Source organism: Hemicordylus capensis, chromosome 2 (genome assembly GCF_027244095.1).
Source record: "Hemicordylus capensis ecotype Gifberg chromosome 2, rHemCap1.1.pri, whole genome shotgun sequence".
In the NCBI taxonomy this organism is placed as follows: domain Eukaryota; kingdom Metazoa; phylum Chordata; class Lepidosauria; order Squamata; family Cordylidae; genus Hemicordylus; species Hemicordylus capensis.
Genome location: NC_069658.1, coordinates 297286217 through 297301817, shown reverse-complemented (window position 1 = coordinate 297301817; position 15601 = coordinate 297286217). Strand labels below are relative to the sequence as shown.

The window sequence follows — 15601 nt, the reverse complement described above, 5'->3', positions numbered from 1 at the left end:
GGTTGTAAATAGCCATTCACAGGGTCCCCTGTGGTGAGTCATAATTGCCTCCAACTGTCTAGGCATGGCTCTTTCTTAGCCTATCACTGAGTAACAAGTATATGTTGGTAGCTGCTGGGCTAGTAAAATAATTTGAAGGATAGTAACTTTTGTGGACATTTGCAGGACTGCCGTATTCAGACCTGGCCAATATAGCACACAGTAGCATTTGTGTGCATTATGGCCCCATTTTGTCACGTGACTCGCACATAGTAACTTTTCCTGGCAGAGTTATAAAATCCCTGTGAAAGTTTGTGCTGCAAGGAGTAGCAGCATGTTGCACTTTTGCATCTGACGTGATGATGTAATCAAAGCAGTAGTGCGTTCAGGCAAAACAGCAGGAAGCTGGTGCTCCTTTCTGGATTATTGTCAGTCATTAGTCTTTTGGCTAGCATGCCCCCCCCCCCGCAATGTTAATTGAGCTCAGAAGCTCATTGTTGTGAACAAAAACAACCACCAGGCAGTTTCTCCCTCACTCAGTTACCAATACATACAGCAGAATGTAACAGATCCATATACTGTGCAGTAGGCAAATCAGAGATAAGCCGATTTTGAACATGCATGTAACTTGTGCACCTGGTTTCTTCATAGAATGGAAGACCCACCCATTTAATGATGGGGAGGATTAGTGAGTGGAAGGGATCTCTTGCACTTCACATGTAGGTGTATGTATGGGACCTGCTTTCTTTCAGCCTAGAGCTAATAGCTCAACAGCAGTGGCAGACCAGAACTGATTTTGAGTTAAAGTCAGCTAATGTCCCCTAAGAAGGCATCTTGTTCACAAGACTCCATGTTTTGTGGGGCACCTCTAATTGATGATTTATTTTCTTGGAATCTGGACATGTTTAATTACTTATTCGCTCACTCACTCATCTAGAGAGCCAGTGTGGTGTAGTGGTTAGAGTGCTGGACTAGGACCGGGGAGACCTGAGTTCAAATCTCCATTCAGCCTTGAAACTAGCTGGGTGACTCTGGGCCAGTCACTTCTCTCTCAGCCTAACCCACTTCACAGGGTTGTTGTGAAAGAGAAACTCAAGTATATAGTACACCGCTCTGGGCTCCTTGGAGGAAGAGCGGGATATAAATGTAAATAATAATAATAATAATAATAATCTATTTATTTGCCACCTATCCAAAATTGCTCAGTGCACTAAACAATCAAAAATAAAACCAGTTAAAATAGTAATATAAAACTCAGTTAAAACCATTTATTTATTATTAAAAGCCATGCTAAAAAGATGGGTCTTTAGGGCTCTCTTGAAGGCTTCCAAGGATGATAAGCCTCCTATACTCACAGAGAGCGTGGGCAGCTACTGAGAAAACCCCATCCCAAGTCGCCATCAGATTAACTGGTGGCAATCAAGATGGACCTCTCCTGATGATCTTAATGAGCCACTCAGGGCTTTAAAGGTGAACATAGGAAGCTGCCATATACTGAGTCAGACCATAGGTTCATCTTTCTCAGTATTGCCTACACAGACTGGCAGCAGCTTCTCCAAGGTTGCAGGCAGGAATCTCTCTCAGCCCTATCTTGGAGATGCTAGGGAGAGAACTTGGAATCTCTAGATGTTCTTCCCAGAGTGGCTCCATCCCTTAAGGGGAATATCTTATAGTGCTCACACATGTAGTCTCCCATTCAGATGCAACCAGGGTGGACCCTGCTTAGCTTAAGGGGACAAGTCATGCTTGCTACCACAAGACCAGCTCTCTTCCCTAACCAACTCTTTATATTTCCCCCAGAAACACAGTGAGCCGGGTCTCACAGTCAGTGAGACCCGGTTTTTGCAGCTAAGCGGGGAGAGTGGGCTAGGCCCGCTTGCCCTGCAGATGGTCTGGGTGGGAGCCCTGGGTGGTCGGATTGGCAGCCCACACAATTGCCGACTCTGTGACAGAGCCGGCGGGGGCTGGGGAGCTCGGGGGCAGCGCGGCCCCCGGAAACTCCAGTATGCCCTGAACAAGCACACAGGGCATACTAGGGAGACCCCTGGAGCTGGGAGATGGCTTTTTGCCTCCCCTCTGGGGGTTTACTCATGAGTAACCATGGCATGGAGCCACGCCTCGACTACTCACGATCTCCAATACCAGGTTTGCGGAGCGCTCGCCCCGCAAACCTGGTTTTAGAGCAGGGGTATTTAGGCGGGTTACCCACCTAGGAACCACCGGACTCACAGCTGAGCCCAGTGGTTGACATAATGGGGCAAAATCGGGCTAGCCTCTGCTAGCCCGATTTCACCCCATGGTGTGAATAGCCTCATTGACAGGCAGTGTAACTGTTTAAGAACAGGGATTGTATGATCTCTCCAAGTTACCATGGAGACCAATCTGGCTGCTGCAGAAGTTTCCAGACTGTGTACAAAGACAGCCCTAGATAGAGCACATTGCAGTAGTCCAGCCCGGAGGTTACCAGCAGATGCACCACTGTTTTGAGGTCATTTTCTTCGAGGGACAGGCAGAGCAAAAATGTGTTATTATGGAGAATAATTATGTGTTTGGGGAGCCAAAGATAGACAAAGGCATAGTATGCTGATTATGTAATAATTCCTCTGTGTAATATCACTGAAAATCCTGGTTAACTGCTCTGAATTTGATAGAATTAACTTGGATTCCCACCAGTAAAACAACAGCAGTATTTGGTGTGGAGAAATTTCCTTTTGTTTTGGAAGGAATTGGCCTTTGGCTACATTCAGACTTGTTTTTTGCTGTAAATGACAGCTTTAGCTTATTGTTCAACCCATCTTTCAGGCCAAGTCTTTTGTCTCCTAAAAAGCAGGCAGATGTCTGTCTCTTAGAAGCTGGCACAGTCTTCAGAAATGAAATTACTCACTCTAGCCTCTATGAATTTAAGTTACATTTAAATACAGAGTTTCTGTTTTTTGGAGACCTGGTTCTCTACTAACTTGTATTGAAATAATAGCTCCAGTTTTAACTTGCAGAATAGCTTCACAATATATATCGTTTTGTTGATCTTTATCTTTTCAAAAGCATTTCACTCAGTGGAATAAAAGTGCAGGGAATTAAATGAAATTGGCTGCAAAAACCGGGTCTCACTGATTGTGAGACCCGGCTCACAAATCCCATTAGTACGCTGGGCAATGTCTTTCACTAAAACTCTGAGGCTTTTCACATGAGCAGCCCTACGCAAGCTTTGGACTGCTCTACTGGGATAGGGCTGTTCATGTGCAGTGCTGGGATTGAGGCCGCTGCCCTCATGTGTGGTCTGGGATTTTAACCCAGCCGTCTACCTTGGTAAGATGGTGTGAGCACGCCCTTTTACCAGGTACAGGATCGATTGCTCGGGCTGTGTCCATACACAAATACAGACAGACACAGAGCCGAGTGCCAGTAGTGCCCAATTCACCGCGGAATCCCTCCGTGCACTGCACTCATTTTATCTGGAGACCGGGAGGCATTTTCACAGCCTCCAGAACACTATGCAGTTTGCAAACGTGCTGGTCATGTGGCTATGTGAGCCGTGTGGCTGGGATTGCCACTGGATCGTCTGGGGGGAAGGTCGGTGCTCTCCTGCTTTTCTCCCTCCTACCCTTCCCGGCACTCTCAGAGGTTATATGAACGACCTCTCTTTTTTCTTGGAATTGCCCTCAACAGCATATTACCTCAACAGGTCTCCTTTTCATCTTTTCTTGGCATTTCCTGTAATTGGTAATAGCCAGGAGATCATGGGTGTGGTTAGATAAGTTACATAGGATGCTGCCTTATACTAAGTTAGATCATTGGTCCATCTAGCTTAGTAATGTCTACACTGACTGGCAGTAGCTTTTCAGGGTTTTACAGAATTATAGATTTTTAGAGCTGATATACCTGAGAGATGGCTTACCAGACTCTGTTGGAAAACCTCTAGAGAAGGAAAGTTGACCACTGCAGAAGGCATACTGTCCTACTGTTGAACAACGGTCTAGCCTGAATTCGCTTCTTAGTAAGACAATTATTTCCCTGTACTATCTGAAGATGCCAGGTATTGCATCTGAGACCTTCTGCATGCCAAGCACGTGTTTTTCCACTGAGCTAGAGTCTTTTCCTGAAGGGTTATGGGCTAAAGTTTGAGATATGAACCCAATAAAAAATAGCACTTTAAGAGGTTCATTTATGTCATAAAGTAGAATAATTAGATGATTAAAAGACTAATTTATGTCATAAACTAGAATGATGTCAACGCAGACTTTATGGTATAATCTGCACCTTGAGCTTTAAAACCACCTTTAAATCTGTAGGGTCATCTGGATTTGGCATCTGAAAGAAACAGCCACTTTAAGACTCCACAGCCTCTTAAATTATATATATATTTAAATCACACAAATAGTCCATGTTAAATATCCAATTTTTTGAGTATTACTCTTATAAGCTGAAAACATTTGCTTCTGAAATTAGAGCTCAGTTCTTGATTGGCTCCAAGAAGTTTGCTTGTTTTTCAGGAGTAATTGCCTAAGGCCAAACAAATAGCTGTTGCCTGTTATTCAAGAAGCATTCAGACATTCTGTTCTACCTTTAGTGAACAATCTGCTAATCCAGATTCTCACATTCATTTCTGATGTGATAAAATTATTACCATGAGGGTATTTTTACCCAGGCAGTGGGGTCTACAGGTTTTGGCTTGGCTCAGCAGCCATTATTTGGGCTCAGTACCAAGCCGGCCTCTCACCCATTTCCCTTTGCATGTGCCAGATGACTTGAAAGAGAGGGGATGTCTCATGTTACATTGGGTTTTGGAGCAGGCAGAAGCAGGGCACACATGATGCTGTGAGGGCAAGAAGGATGTACCCATGTGGCTTTGCACATTCCTCTAGTCTTTGCTAGATACACACATCTGGCCCTCATCTGCTATGCATGCAACTTTAGTACCCCAGCATGGAGCCTGAACAGGCTATGGGTTTCTGATTTGCTTAATACAGTATGAGCAGGTGAGCTGGGTGCAGTATAAACAAGATGCCTGGTGCATGCAACACTTCATAGGCAGGTTATACCCTAACCCAGGCATCCCCAAACTGCGGCCCTCCGGATGTTGCTGAATTACAACTCCCAGCATCCCTAGACACAATTTTTTGTGGCTGGGTACGCTGGAGTTTTAGTTCAGCAACATCTGGAAGGCCACAGTTTGGGGATGCCTGCCCTAACCCATTTAAACTGGGCAGCAGCTCAAATTTTTCACACCACTTTTACCAGAGAGAATTTGCCCCAATCCCTCTCTGCACAGGTTGAGGGCAAGGTCTCCTGTCCCGTTGAAGTATGGAGCAGGCAAACACTTTTGCTTTTCCAAATGCCAGCGCTGGCAGGTTTTCTGCAGTTTGTGGAATATTCAGGAGTGGGATTTGTGTGCTTCTAGAGGTCATACATAACCTAAGGGCCAGGTCAACTCACCTCTTGTGAAATGATGAGTGGATTTGTGGAGGTCTTGAGCAGTGTTCCCTCGAACAGGGATTCCCAGATGTTGTTGACGGCAACTCTCACAATCCCCAAGCAAAAGTCATTGCAGCTGGGGATTCTGGGAGTTGTCAACAACATCTGGGAATCCCTTTTAGAGGGAACACTAGAATTGAGCTAGAGCTGGAAAGACTTGAGGTGCCTTGGTATCTGGACACATTAAAAAAAATGCTAATACGCTTAGAACCCTAACCCACCACATTTGGTAGAATTTTGGCTTTCAATCCCTAAAAAATGAACATGAGAATCCAGTTGTAGCATGTTGTGTGGAAGTGACCTTTTGAGGAGGCCCACTATAAATGGGAGGCTTGAGTTTGCTGTTCTCCACCTCCTCTGCTGTAGCTATAAATTAACATTATGTACTATATAACAGTTAAGTTTTGCTTCTAATATAATTCAGCCTGCCAGCTCTATTTTAGAACATCATATGTGATGAGTCCCATGATCCCAAACCTTTGGGACAAGTAGACTTGTTTTGCCCATTGAACTGCTATCATCTGGCATTCATTGCATCTTCTTGTATATGCTCTCTTCAGGTAAATTAGAAACTGTTTTGTTTTAAATGACTTCAATAAAAATTCTCCAGATAATATAATCACGAGAAACAAATATATTTCTTTTTTTATCTTGACACTTAAGGAAAGTGTTAACATTTGTTTATTTGTTGATCGATTGATCAGTTTTTATACTGCCTTTCATAATGCAACTCAAGGCAATTTACAAAAGGTAAAATACAATAAGATTCTATAAAAGTTACATTTAAAACCTTAAGAACAATTAAACATTAAAACCATAAAATACCAAGAAACAGTTAAAAAGAAACAGAAAGCTGAGAAACCTGGCAGCCTCTAGGAGGTAAGAGCCTGAGTAAATAAAAAGGTCTTTAGTTGTTTGTTTTTAAAAAACAACATTTTAAAAAAAATTTAATGTGTTTTTATCTATTATGATTTTTATCTTTTTATTAATGTTAAATGTTTTATATTTAATATTTTAATTCTGTACACCACCTACAAATTCGATATAGGGCAGTATTTAAATTCAATAAATAAAAGTGGCCACAGCAGTCACAGAGCGAACATTCACTGGGAGAACATTCCAGAGTCTGGACAACAATCTAGCCCCTCTCAGCACACGGAGCAAAGGGCCCCCTGACAATCTTGTTGGGCAGTCAGAAACCTTTGGAGACAGGCAGTCCTTCAGGTATCCAGGACTCAAACTGTTAAGGGCTTTAAAATTAATAACCGGCACCTTGAATTGGATCCAGAAACAAATTGGCAACCAGTTCAGCTCTTTCAGAATAGGTGTAATATGTTCCAAGTAAGCAATTCCAGAGAGAACCCTGGCAGCTGCATTCTACACCAACTGAAGTTTCTGGGCAGCCTGATGTAGAGTGCATGGCAGTAATCCAGCCGTGACTAAGGCATGGGTAACCATGGCCAGATTGTTGACTGTTGTTGCAGTAACACTGATCTTAAAATGTTTAACCAAGACACTGAGACACTAACTTACAATGGTTTTGTCCCAGATTTGATTGGCTAAACTGCATGGTTTATGAGAAGGTTTTAATCTGCGTGGGTACATTGATGCATATCTATCTCACAATCAAGTTCCAGTCGCAGATTTCCTGCCAAGCTGGTGTCACTCCAAGTTTCAGGTCACTGCCACAAAGCTAAATCTGTTTACAGATCTGAAAGCAGCAAATTCCAGGCCTCCAGTGCAATAATATGAAGTATGTGGGGGTGGGGTAGTGATTGGGTACCTACACATACAAAAATAAGTAAAACATACTTACAACCTGAAATAAATGTTCCAGTTTGCATAAACCCAGTGAAAACTTAAGGTATTTTTTCCTCACTAATAAAACACAATGGAAACATAGAAGCTCAATATATTTTAGTGTTTTTTAAATATAGTTAGATAATTTAACCCAGCATGAATGTATTTTATTTTATCTTATTTGTTTTTTATTTATTAATCTTTCATATTTCTGTATTGCCTGGCATGTGCAGCCCCAGGTGGTATACATAAGTTAAAATAAAACAAATATTAAAACAGGATAAAATGAATAAAACAATTATGATAGAAAACAAATTAAAATTAATTAAAAGCCTGAGAAAACAGGTGCATCTTTTAAAAATATCCAGAGATTGAGAAACTCTGATTTTAACAGGGAGTTCATTCCAGTGCCCCAGGGCAATCACAAAGAAGGCCTGGACCTGAGTAGCCACCGGTGGTAGCCATGACCGGACTTCCCCAGATGATCTTAATAGACAGGAGAGTTCATGTCAAAGGAGGTGCTCTACTAAATACCTTGGACCCAAGCCATTAAGGGCTTCATAGGTAATAACCAGCATTTTGTATTCCACTCAGAAACATATCGGCAGCCAGTGCAATTCTTTTAAGATCTGTGTTATATGGTCTCTTCAGGTTATCCTGGAGACCAGTCTGGCTGCCGCATTCTGCACCAACTGTATTTTCTGAACTGAATACAAAGGCAGCCCCATGTAGAGTGCATTACAGTAGTCAAGCCTGGAGATTACCGGCATATGTACCATTGTTTTAAGGTCTTTTCCCTCCAGGAATTGGTGTAGCTGATGTATAGCCGAAGCTGATAAATGCTCCAGGCCATTGCCTCAACCTAAGAGACCAGAAAGAGTTTTTGAATTCAGGAACACTTCCAAGCTTCATACTTGTTCTTTCTGGGGGAGTGTAACCCCATCCAGAACAGGCAGCTCTAAACTATCTCTTGAGTTCTGATCACCCACAATCAGTACCTCGATCTTACAGAATCGTTGGCAGAGCCAACTCAAAACTCTCCAAGGCTTCTTGGAATTGGATCCAATAATCTTCTTAGGCAGACCAGTCTAATAGGTCCTTCACCCCTGCAGAGGTGGTTTGCAGCTTAACCAGATGGTGGACTATCTATGACAATGGGGAAAGAACAGGAGTCAAGATCAGAGCAAAAGACCAAATTGACCAGCATCATGGGTCCCGAGACCACTTGGTCGTCATGGCCACCATAAACTCCTGAGCCACTCCAGACAACCCAGCTCCCAAATGAACATTGAAGTCCCCCACTATCAGCAGTCTGGGTGACTCCAGCACCAACTCCACAACCAGGTCCATCAGCTCAGTTAGGGACTCTGTTGGGCAGCAGAGTGGTTGGTAAACCAACAGAAGTTCCAGTCTATTCTTGGTCCCTAGGCTTAGGTACACACATTCAGTTTAGGCCAATTCACTGACAGGGATCCTGGTAAGCGAGATGGTATTCTTGTAGACCACAGCCACCTCACCTCCCCACCCATATCCTCTCACCTGGTCCACCACAGAGTATCCCACTGGGAGAAGCTGGAACCAGACCAGACAACTAGCCTCTCCCAACCAGGTCTCCATAATGCATACCAGGTCAGCCCCTTGATAAATTGCATGACTCCTGCAATCAGATCATGAACCCATATTTATTTTGGACCACCCTGGCATTACAAAGGAGCAAGGTAAAGTTCTGTGGGTGATTGGCACTGCTAACCAAGATGAAAGAGCTGACAGGCCAGCTGGAATGAGAAACAGCCATTAGGTTTCTAGTTTCCCTTCCCCTATAGCAGCCTGCTGACCTACCAATGCCATTTCTTTGTTAGTTCACCACCACCACTTAAAGAACTGCCCCAGAGTCACCCCCATCTCTCCATCTCTAGACAACCCAAGACGCATACTTACACCAGTTCTGTGCAGTTCTGTGCACTCTGAGGAGGCTGGGAGTCAGCCATTTGCACAGCAACACTGAACAGGGCTGCAAGGAGGAACGCTGCAACCCTGAGCCCACACTTTTTGGGAGAGTGCCAGTGGGCGGGGGGGGGAGTGGTAGGGCAGGGATGGGCAGGTAAGAAGCACCCTCCCTGCCCCTTAAAGTAACCCCCACCCGGCCTCCGAACCGGCTCAAATGCCAGTATTTTGAAAAGAATGCTCCAGAAAAGGAGCACTGAACCAAGTTCCATTGCACATCCCCACAACGTGTTTGACGACAGCACCATGGTCAGCAAGGCACAATAAAGTCTGCCCCAGCCCTCAGTCCTACCCATGAAGGCTGCCACCAAAGGCTGGCCCACTTTGGCAGCCGGCTTTGGTGGCTGCCTGTAGGCAGCCCCTGGCACTGCCCGCCTTTATAAAGGGCCAGAAGTTTAGAGAGCCCAATAGGTGTGCCTCTTACTCACCCTATTGGACAAACTTGGCCTAGCTGCAGGATGTTTTAGCAATTAAGGCAAGCCAGTAACAGGTAGCAGTTAGAAGGGAGGACTGATAAAATCCCAGCTGAAGCCCAAGTCCCTCTCCCAAGCCAGAAGGGCAGTGCGTGGGGGAGAAAACAGATGAAATTAAAATGCCTACTTCACCATGTCTCTTTGCATTGCCTTCTGAGCTACCCCCTGGTGTTTCCCACGATGTGTCTTTACGTTTACTTCTTAAAGGTTAGGAAGGTTAGGTTCAAGCATTTACCAGCAAAAAATGTTTAATCAAAGTGCTATTTTAAGCTTTCTATATTTTAGCTTCTTGCCCTGATCCAACAGTTTTCTACCACATGTGGTGAAATTGTTCCATGTGTACTGATCCACATGGGATCATCCTGCAAACCTGAAAAATAGTGGCATATCCATCCATTATGTTACCTTAAAAACACAGAACCCATTGTAGGATTCCTCTGTGCTTGGAAAAATCAGAGCATCCCACATAGATGGGAGAGTGAATTGACCTGGAGAAGTGAGCATAACCAAGACACAGTGAACATCCTATCTTGGCAGTATATAGACATTTAGCTACCCTATGCATGTAGGCATATCTCACATAGTTTCCACTTGTCGATCTGTTCAAATGTGGTTCTTTGGGACATGGAAGATTTTTGAGGTGGATTCGTGTGTGCTAATCTAATAGTCCTTTCTATTTCACACATGTATGCATGCATGCATGTGCAGACACAAAAAGAGTATTTTGCATGTAAAGTTAATTCATATAACCATATTTTTATACTTAAACTGAGAGCACTGTTACTATTAAACTGAGACCTTCCAGGGTTTGGTTTGCCTTGGGTTTGCAGAAAACAAGTCTTGTTACTGACTCTTTCATTAACCAATAAACCATTGATACGGCAAAGGATGTGATTGTATAATGCATTAGAATGATTCAGACTTATTTATATTGGAATCCTATGAGATACTGAAGTGGCAATGGATTGAGGTGGGGGCATATTTCAAAACTCAACTGAATAGAAAGGTTTATTTATGCAAAGTTTTTCTAAAAAAGAAATCAGTATTAAGGCACAAAAATAGAAGAGGGCAAAACTGCTGCTGCAGATCCTTCTGCTAATTAGGATTAATCACTGAGGCTATTCTCACGATCGCCTAAAAGCAGGCTAAGGGAGCCTAGCCCACTTTGGGGCAATTGTGTGCTGCAACAGGAGCCACGCAGCTGCCGGCAGCGAGCCACCATAAATACCCCTCCCCTTAGACGAGGTTAATGGAGAGAGTGCTCTGTTAACCTCATCTTTTTGCTGCGGCAACACACGAGTAGACTCCCTACCGGGAGGCTACAAGCAGCCTCCTGGGCTCAGGGGTCTCTCCAGGATGCCCCGTGTGCTCACGTGGGACATCCTAGAACTTCTGGGGGCTGTGCAGCCCCCAATCCCCACAGCTCCCACCAGCTCTGTGACAGAGCCAGCAGTCGTATGGGTGGCCTATCCGGCCGCCCAGGGCTGCCTTTGGATCATCTGCAGTTAGAGCGGGCCAAGACCTGGAAGAAGCTCTTCTCACTGATCGTGAGAAGAGCTTCACTATGTTTCAGGAAATGTCACTTGTAATGGGAGCTCCACAGTTACTCTTTTTGTAAAACCTTGATGTTTCAGTCTATGAAAAATACAAGGGAAAAGTTGCAAACTTGGAACAGGCATTGGGATAGGAAGAACAAAAAGAGCTCATTCGATGGGACACACTTACTACAGCGATCAGTTTTGTTTACACGATGAGCTAAGCTATGCAGAAATCTGACCACAGAGTTATGGAGGAATCTGCTGGATGCCATAACATAATAATGTCTTCTTCATTGTAGGTATAGAGCCCTATACCTGGGATTGTCCACTGAGAATGACAAGCAGATTCAAGGACATGTCCAGTACTAAGGCTTGTCCTTGGCACTTAGAGAAGAGCCTGAGCCTGACGTGATGCTCCCTTTAGTTTACACTCCCATCTCCCTCCCTTCCAAATCCATCTCTTTTTCCCTTATCCTTCACTGCTTCCCCTCTACTCACTCCTCCTCCCACAAGGATACGTACCTCTGCTCTGTCCCCAGCAGCCCTACCAATCTCCAGCCATTCATACCTTACCTATTCTGTTCCCTTATCCTTCACACACAGCCACTTGTCCAGAGGATGATTAGGAATAAGCATGATGCAGATGCCTAATGAGTGCTTGCGCCCCAATTTTCTCTACTTTCACGGGCTGTCTCTTAGGTGGCTCTGAGAAGGGGAGAGGGCAGGGGCGGAAGTATAGTGTCAGCCAACCCAACATCACACACAGGCCTGGCTGGGAAGAAATGTCCCATTTGTTCAATGAGCAGTAAAGTGAAAAAGCAACTTCTGCACCTCTTCCTTGCACAAAAATAATCCATGAGGCTTCCCATCCATTTTAAATCCTGTTGCCCTGAAGAGGAAGTGGAGAACTCATCATGTTGTGATGTTGCGTTCCCCTTGATTTTTGACTCCTTAAGATTTTTAAAGACTTCAAACTATAGAGATGCTGCTACTTCCTCCTCCACCACCACCACCAGCAGCACAGTACCTTCTTGAGTCTAACACTGTAATTGGTGCAATACATTGAGATCTTATGACTGCCTTTCAAAAGTGTCCAGGAACCTGCAGTGCTACAATTGTATTCTGAAAAGATCTGTCATAGTTGTCAAAGGAAAAGAGACTTTGGTATACATCTTACCCATTCGTGGAGTCAGACAGGACTAACCATTCTGTAGCCTTATTTGCATCTTTTCTGTGCATGTGTATTTCCATACCAGCTTGAAAAAGTGGATGATTATAAGGGAAATGTTCTTGAGTTACCAACTGTTATCAGCTAAGCATACTTGCTTGCCATTGTAGTTCATAAGCAGAGGTACCTGCCAAGTGAGGCCTGTCAAGTAAACCTGTATATAAAACTTGCATTATTATTTCCCTCTTTCTAGAAAACAAAAACATGGCAACAAAGGAGAAGCTGCAGTGTTTGAAAGATTTCCACAAGGACATTCTGAAGCCTTCCCCTGGCAAGAGCCCTGGGACACGGCCTGAGGATGAAGCAGAGGGAAAGCCACCACAGCGTGAGAAGTGGGCCAGCAAGATTGATTTTCTGTTGTCTGTGGCTGGAGGATTTATTGGTTTAGGCAACGTTTGGCGGTTTCCGTATCTCTGCTATAAAAATGGCGGAGGTGAGTATTGCCATTGCTTTCAGAATTTTTTGTGAGCAGATGAGTGCTACTTAAATAACAGTGAAAACTCTCCACTCTGTTTATTTTTGGAAGGGATTGTTAGATGTATATTACTGAAAGCTCATCTTCTCTGCAGGTTTTTTACCTTGGCCGCATTCTCATGATGGCAGGGAATATGGTTAAAGCATTAACTGGGATCCCCAAGCCCTCTGTGCTCCTGCAGAGCGTGACATGAGAACCTGGAGCTTCAGGGCAATCCCAGTCAAACTGCTGTAATTAAACAGCATCAACAACAAGGATCTGATCCTTGTTATGGATCCTGGTTATATGCTGTTTAAGCTCAGCAGTTTGACCTGGGTTGCCCAGAAATCCCAGGTTCTCACAACGCATGCTCCATGGGAGTGCACAGGGCTGTCCCTAGGGGAGTGCGGGGCTTGGGGCGAGTCGGCATGTGCGGGGCCCCCTTAACATTTCAATCTAATATACATTATATGTAAAACATAGGCTCAGACATAACACATCTTAACACATTTGCTTAACTTTCATTCCAAAATTGAATTATCCTGCAGTAAAAAGCATATTTTGAAGGAAGGCACTTAGATTCCTAACATGACTGTACATTTATTGCAAAAGGCAAATATCGTTTTAAAAAGGCACTCCACACTTTTGCATGGAGGCAAAATTAATGCAACCCGTCCACCCTCGTTAAGGACTTGGAGTGGGGGATGTTTTTTAAAAGGGTGGGGGAAAACAACTCTGCACCAAATTGTTCAGTGGGTGACATTCCTTCTACTGAAGAGGCCCCCTCCCATTTTTACACGGTTTTTCTTTTCAGTTAAAAACCATTGAAAAGCCCCATTTTAGAATGATAATAACAATCTTCAATCAAGACAAGAGGGCAGAAGGTTGATGAGCACCCAAAGAGACTAAACAACACAAATAGCTTTTTGTGCAGACTGTGTGCCTTGGCTAGTTCCCTTCCTTTGCAAGTTTAAAAAAAACCCATTGTGAAGGAAGGTTCTTGAGGGCACAAACAGCAACTGAACTCACAAGAATGTAAGCATATGGAAACAAGTCTATGTATGCAAATATTCATTAACAGAAACATTTCAATATAAAACTTAAAATATTCCCATCCCACATGTTTCTTTCCCCACTCTCCCCCTCTGTCTCTAAAGGATCCAATATTAAAGCAACCAAATTTGCATGAATGTAAAGATGTACAAGTCTCCTTAAGCAGATACACACTAGCAGAAACATTCCAATATTCAAAACTCCCAAGACCCGAGTTCCAGCCCAGCCCACACCACAGCCATAACACACAACAGCAGGGGTGGGCAGAAGGTAGACGGGGATCTGCCAGGAACTCTTGAGTGATTTCCAGTAGATTGATTAGAGTTTCCAATGCCAAAGAATTTAACGGTGCAAAGTACAGTAAAGTGACTAGTAAAAAAGTATCTGCTGCCATGGCTCCTCGGCACCCTGCTGCTGCTCCACCACTCGCTTGCCCGCCTGCCTCTCGAAACAAAGGGCCTCCTGGGAGTCCTGGCCCTGCTGCCAGTGCTGTCACTGCCCTTGCTCACCGGCCACTTGAAGGGCCTCCTGGCCCTGCTGCTGCCGCTGACCCGCAGTCCATGCTCCCCAGCAGGGATCGTCTCCTCACTGCAGAGTGACTGCAGAATTGAGGCAGGCCGGTGCTGTAACTGGCCTGCCCCCTTCCCTGAGTGGCTGATCCTGGCCACATGCTGGGGGAAGCAAGATGGCAGCGCCATGCCTATCTTGATGCTGGCCCGCCTCCTTCCCTGATTGGCCGATCCCGGCCACTTTCAGGGGGAGGCAAATTGGTGCCGCTGTGTAAGATAGCGGTGCTATGTCTGCCTTAGAGTCAGTGCCAGCGGGGAGCACAGGCGCGAACCAAGGGGCAGGTTTGCCACTCACTCGGCCGCCACTCGGCCACAGGAGGGCACCAGTCACCTTGCCTTAAGGATGGGCCTGGGAGTGCATGGGGCTCGACAATCCCAGTTAACACTTTTACTGTACCCCCCATGGTCATAGGAATGCAACCTTTATAAAATGAAAATAGGTCATTTTGCAACAAATTTAGTTCTTGCCCTCAAGTAACAGTTTCGAACATGCTTGCAGAAGGGCATGAGACAGATTTCCTAGTAATGTTTATCAGCTGCTGCTCTGGTTTTCTATTTCATGAAGTCATGGGATCTTTCTAATCTCCTTGTGTTCTCTCCCCAGGTGCATTTCTCATACCTTATTTCATTTTTCTGTTCGGGGGAGGTCTTCCTGTGTTTTTCCTGGAGGTGGCACTAGGACAGTATACCTCTGAAGGAGGAATTACGTGCTGGGAAAAGATCTGCCCTATTTTCACCGGTTAGTTATTAAACTCCACATAGCACTATGAACTTTGTTCTGAATAAAGTCTAGCTTCCAATATTCTGTGACACTCTTACTATGATAATAAATGTGAATCCAAGATGGTATTGTTGAAACAGGTGCAAGCATGATTCTCAGTGGCTGAGGTCACCTGGACAAGGAACATGTTTAGCCACTACCCCAGTGGTGTCCCAGGGTACACCACCTTTTCTTATCTAAGTGAATAGTTGCCAGTCGCCCTTTCAGGGGTGGGGTGGTGGTGGTGGAGGAAAGTAATTATCTTGAGGAC

The 15601-nt window shown here is 44.5% G+C and overlaps 1 protein-coding gene across 8 annotated transcripts in view; it reads left to right on the top strand.

Moving 5' to 3' along the window:
• Nucleotides 1-15601, top strand: part of SLC6A6 (solute carrier family 6 member 6) — a 76527-nt gene that overhangs the window by 25333 nt on the left and 35593 nt on the right. For all 8 annotated transcript variants that reach the window (XM_053303178.1, XM_053303174.1, XM_053303177.1 and 5 more), the window contains 2 exons: nt 12688-12927; nt 15175-15309. In XM_053303178.1, the coding sequence (XP_053159153.1) occupies nt 12699-12927; nt 15175-15309 (364 nt within the window). In that variant the 5' untranslated portion in view covers nt 12688-12698. Of the gene's footprint in view, nt 1-12687; nt 12928-15174; nt 15310-15601 lie in introns of those variants that run through there.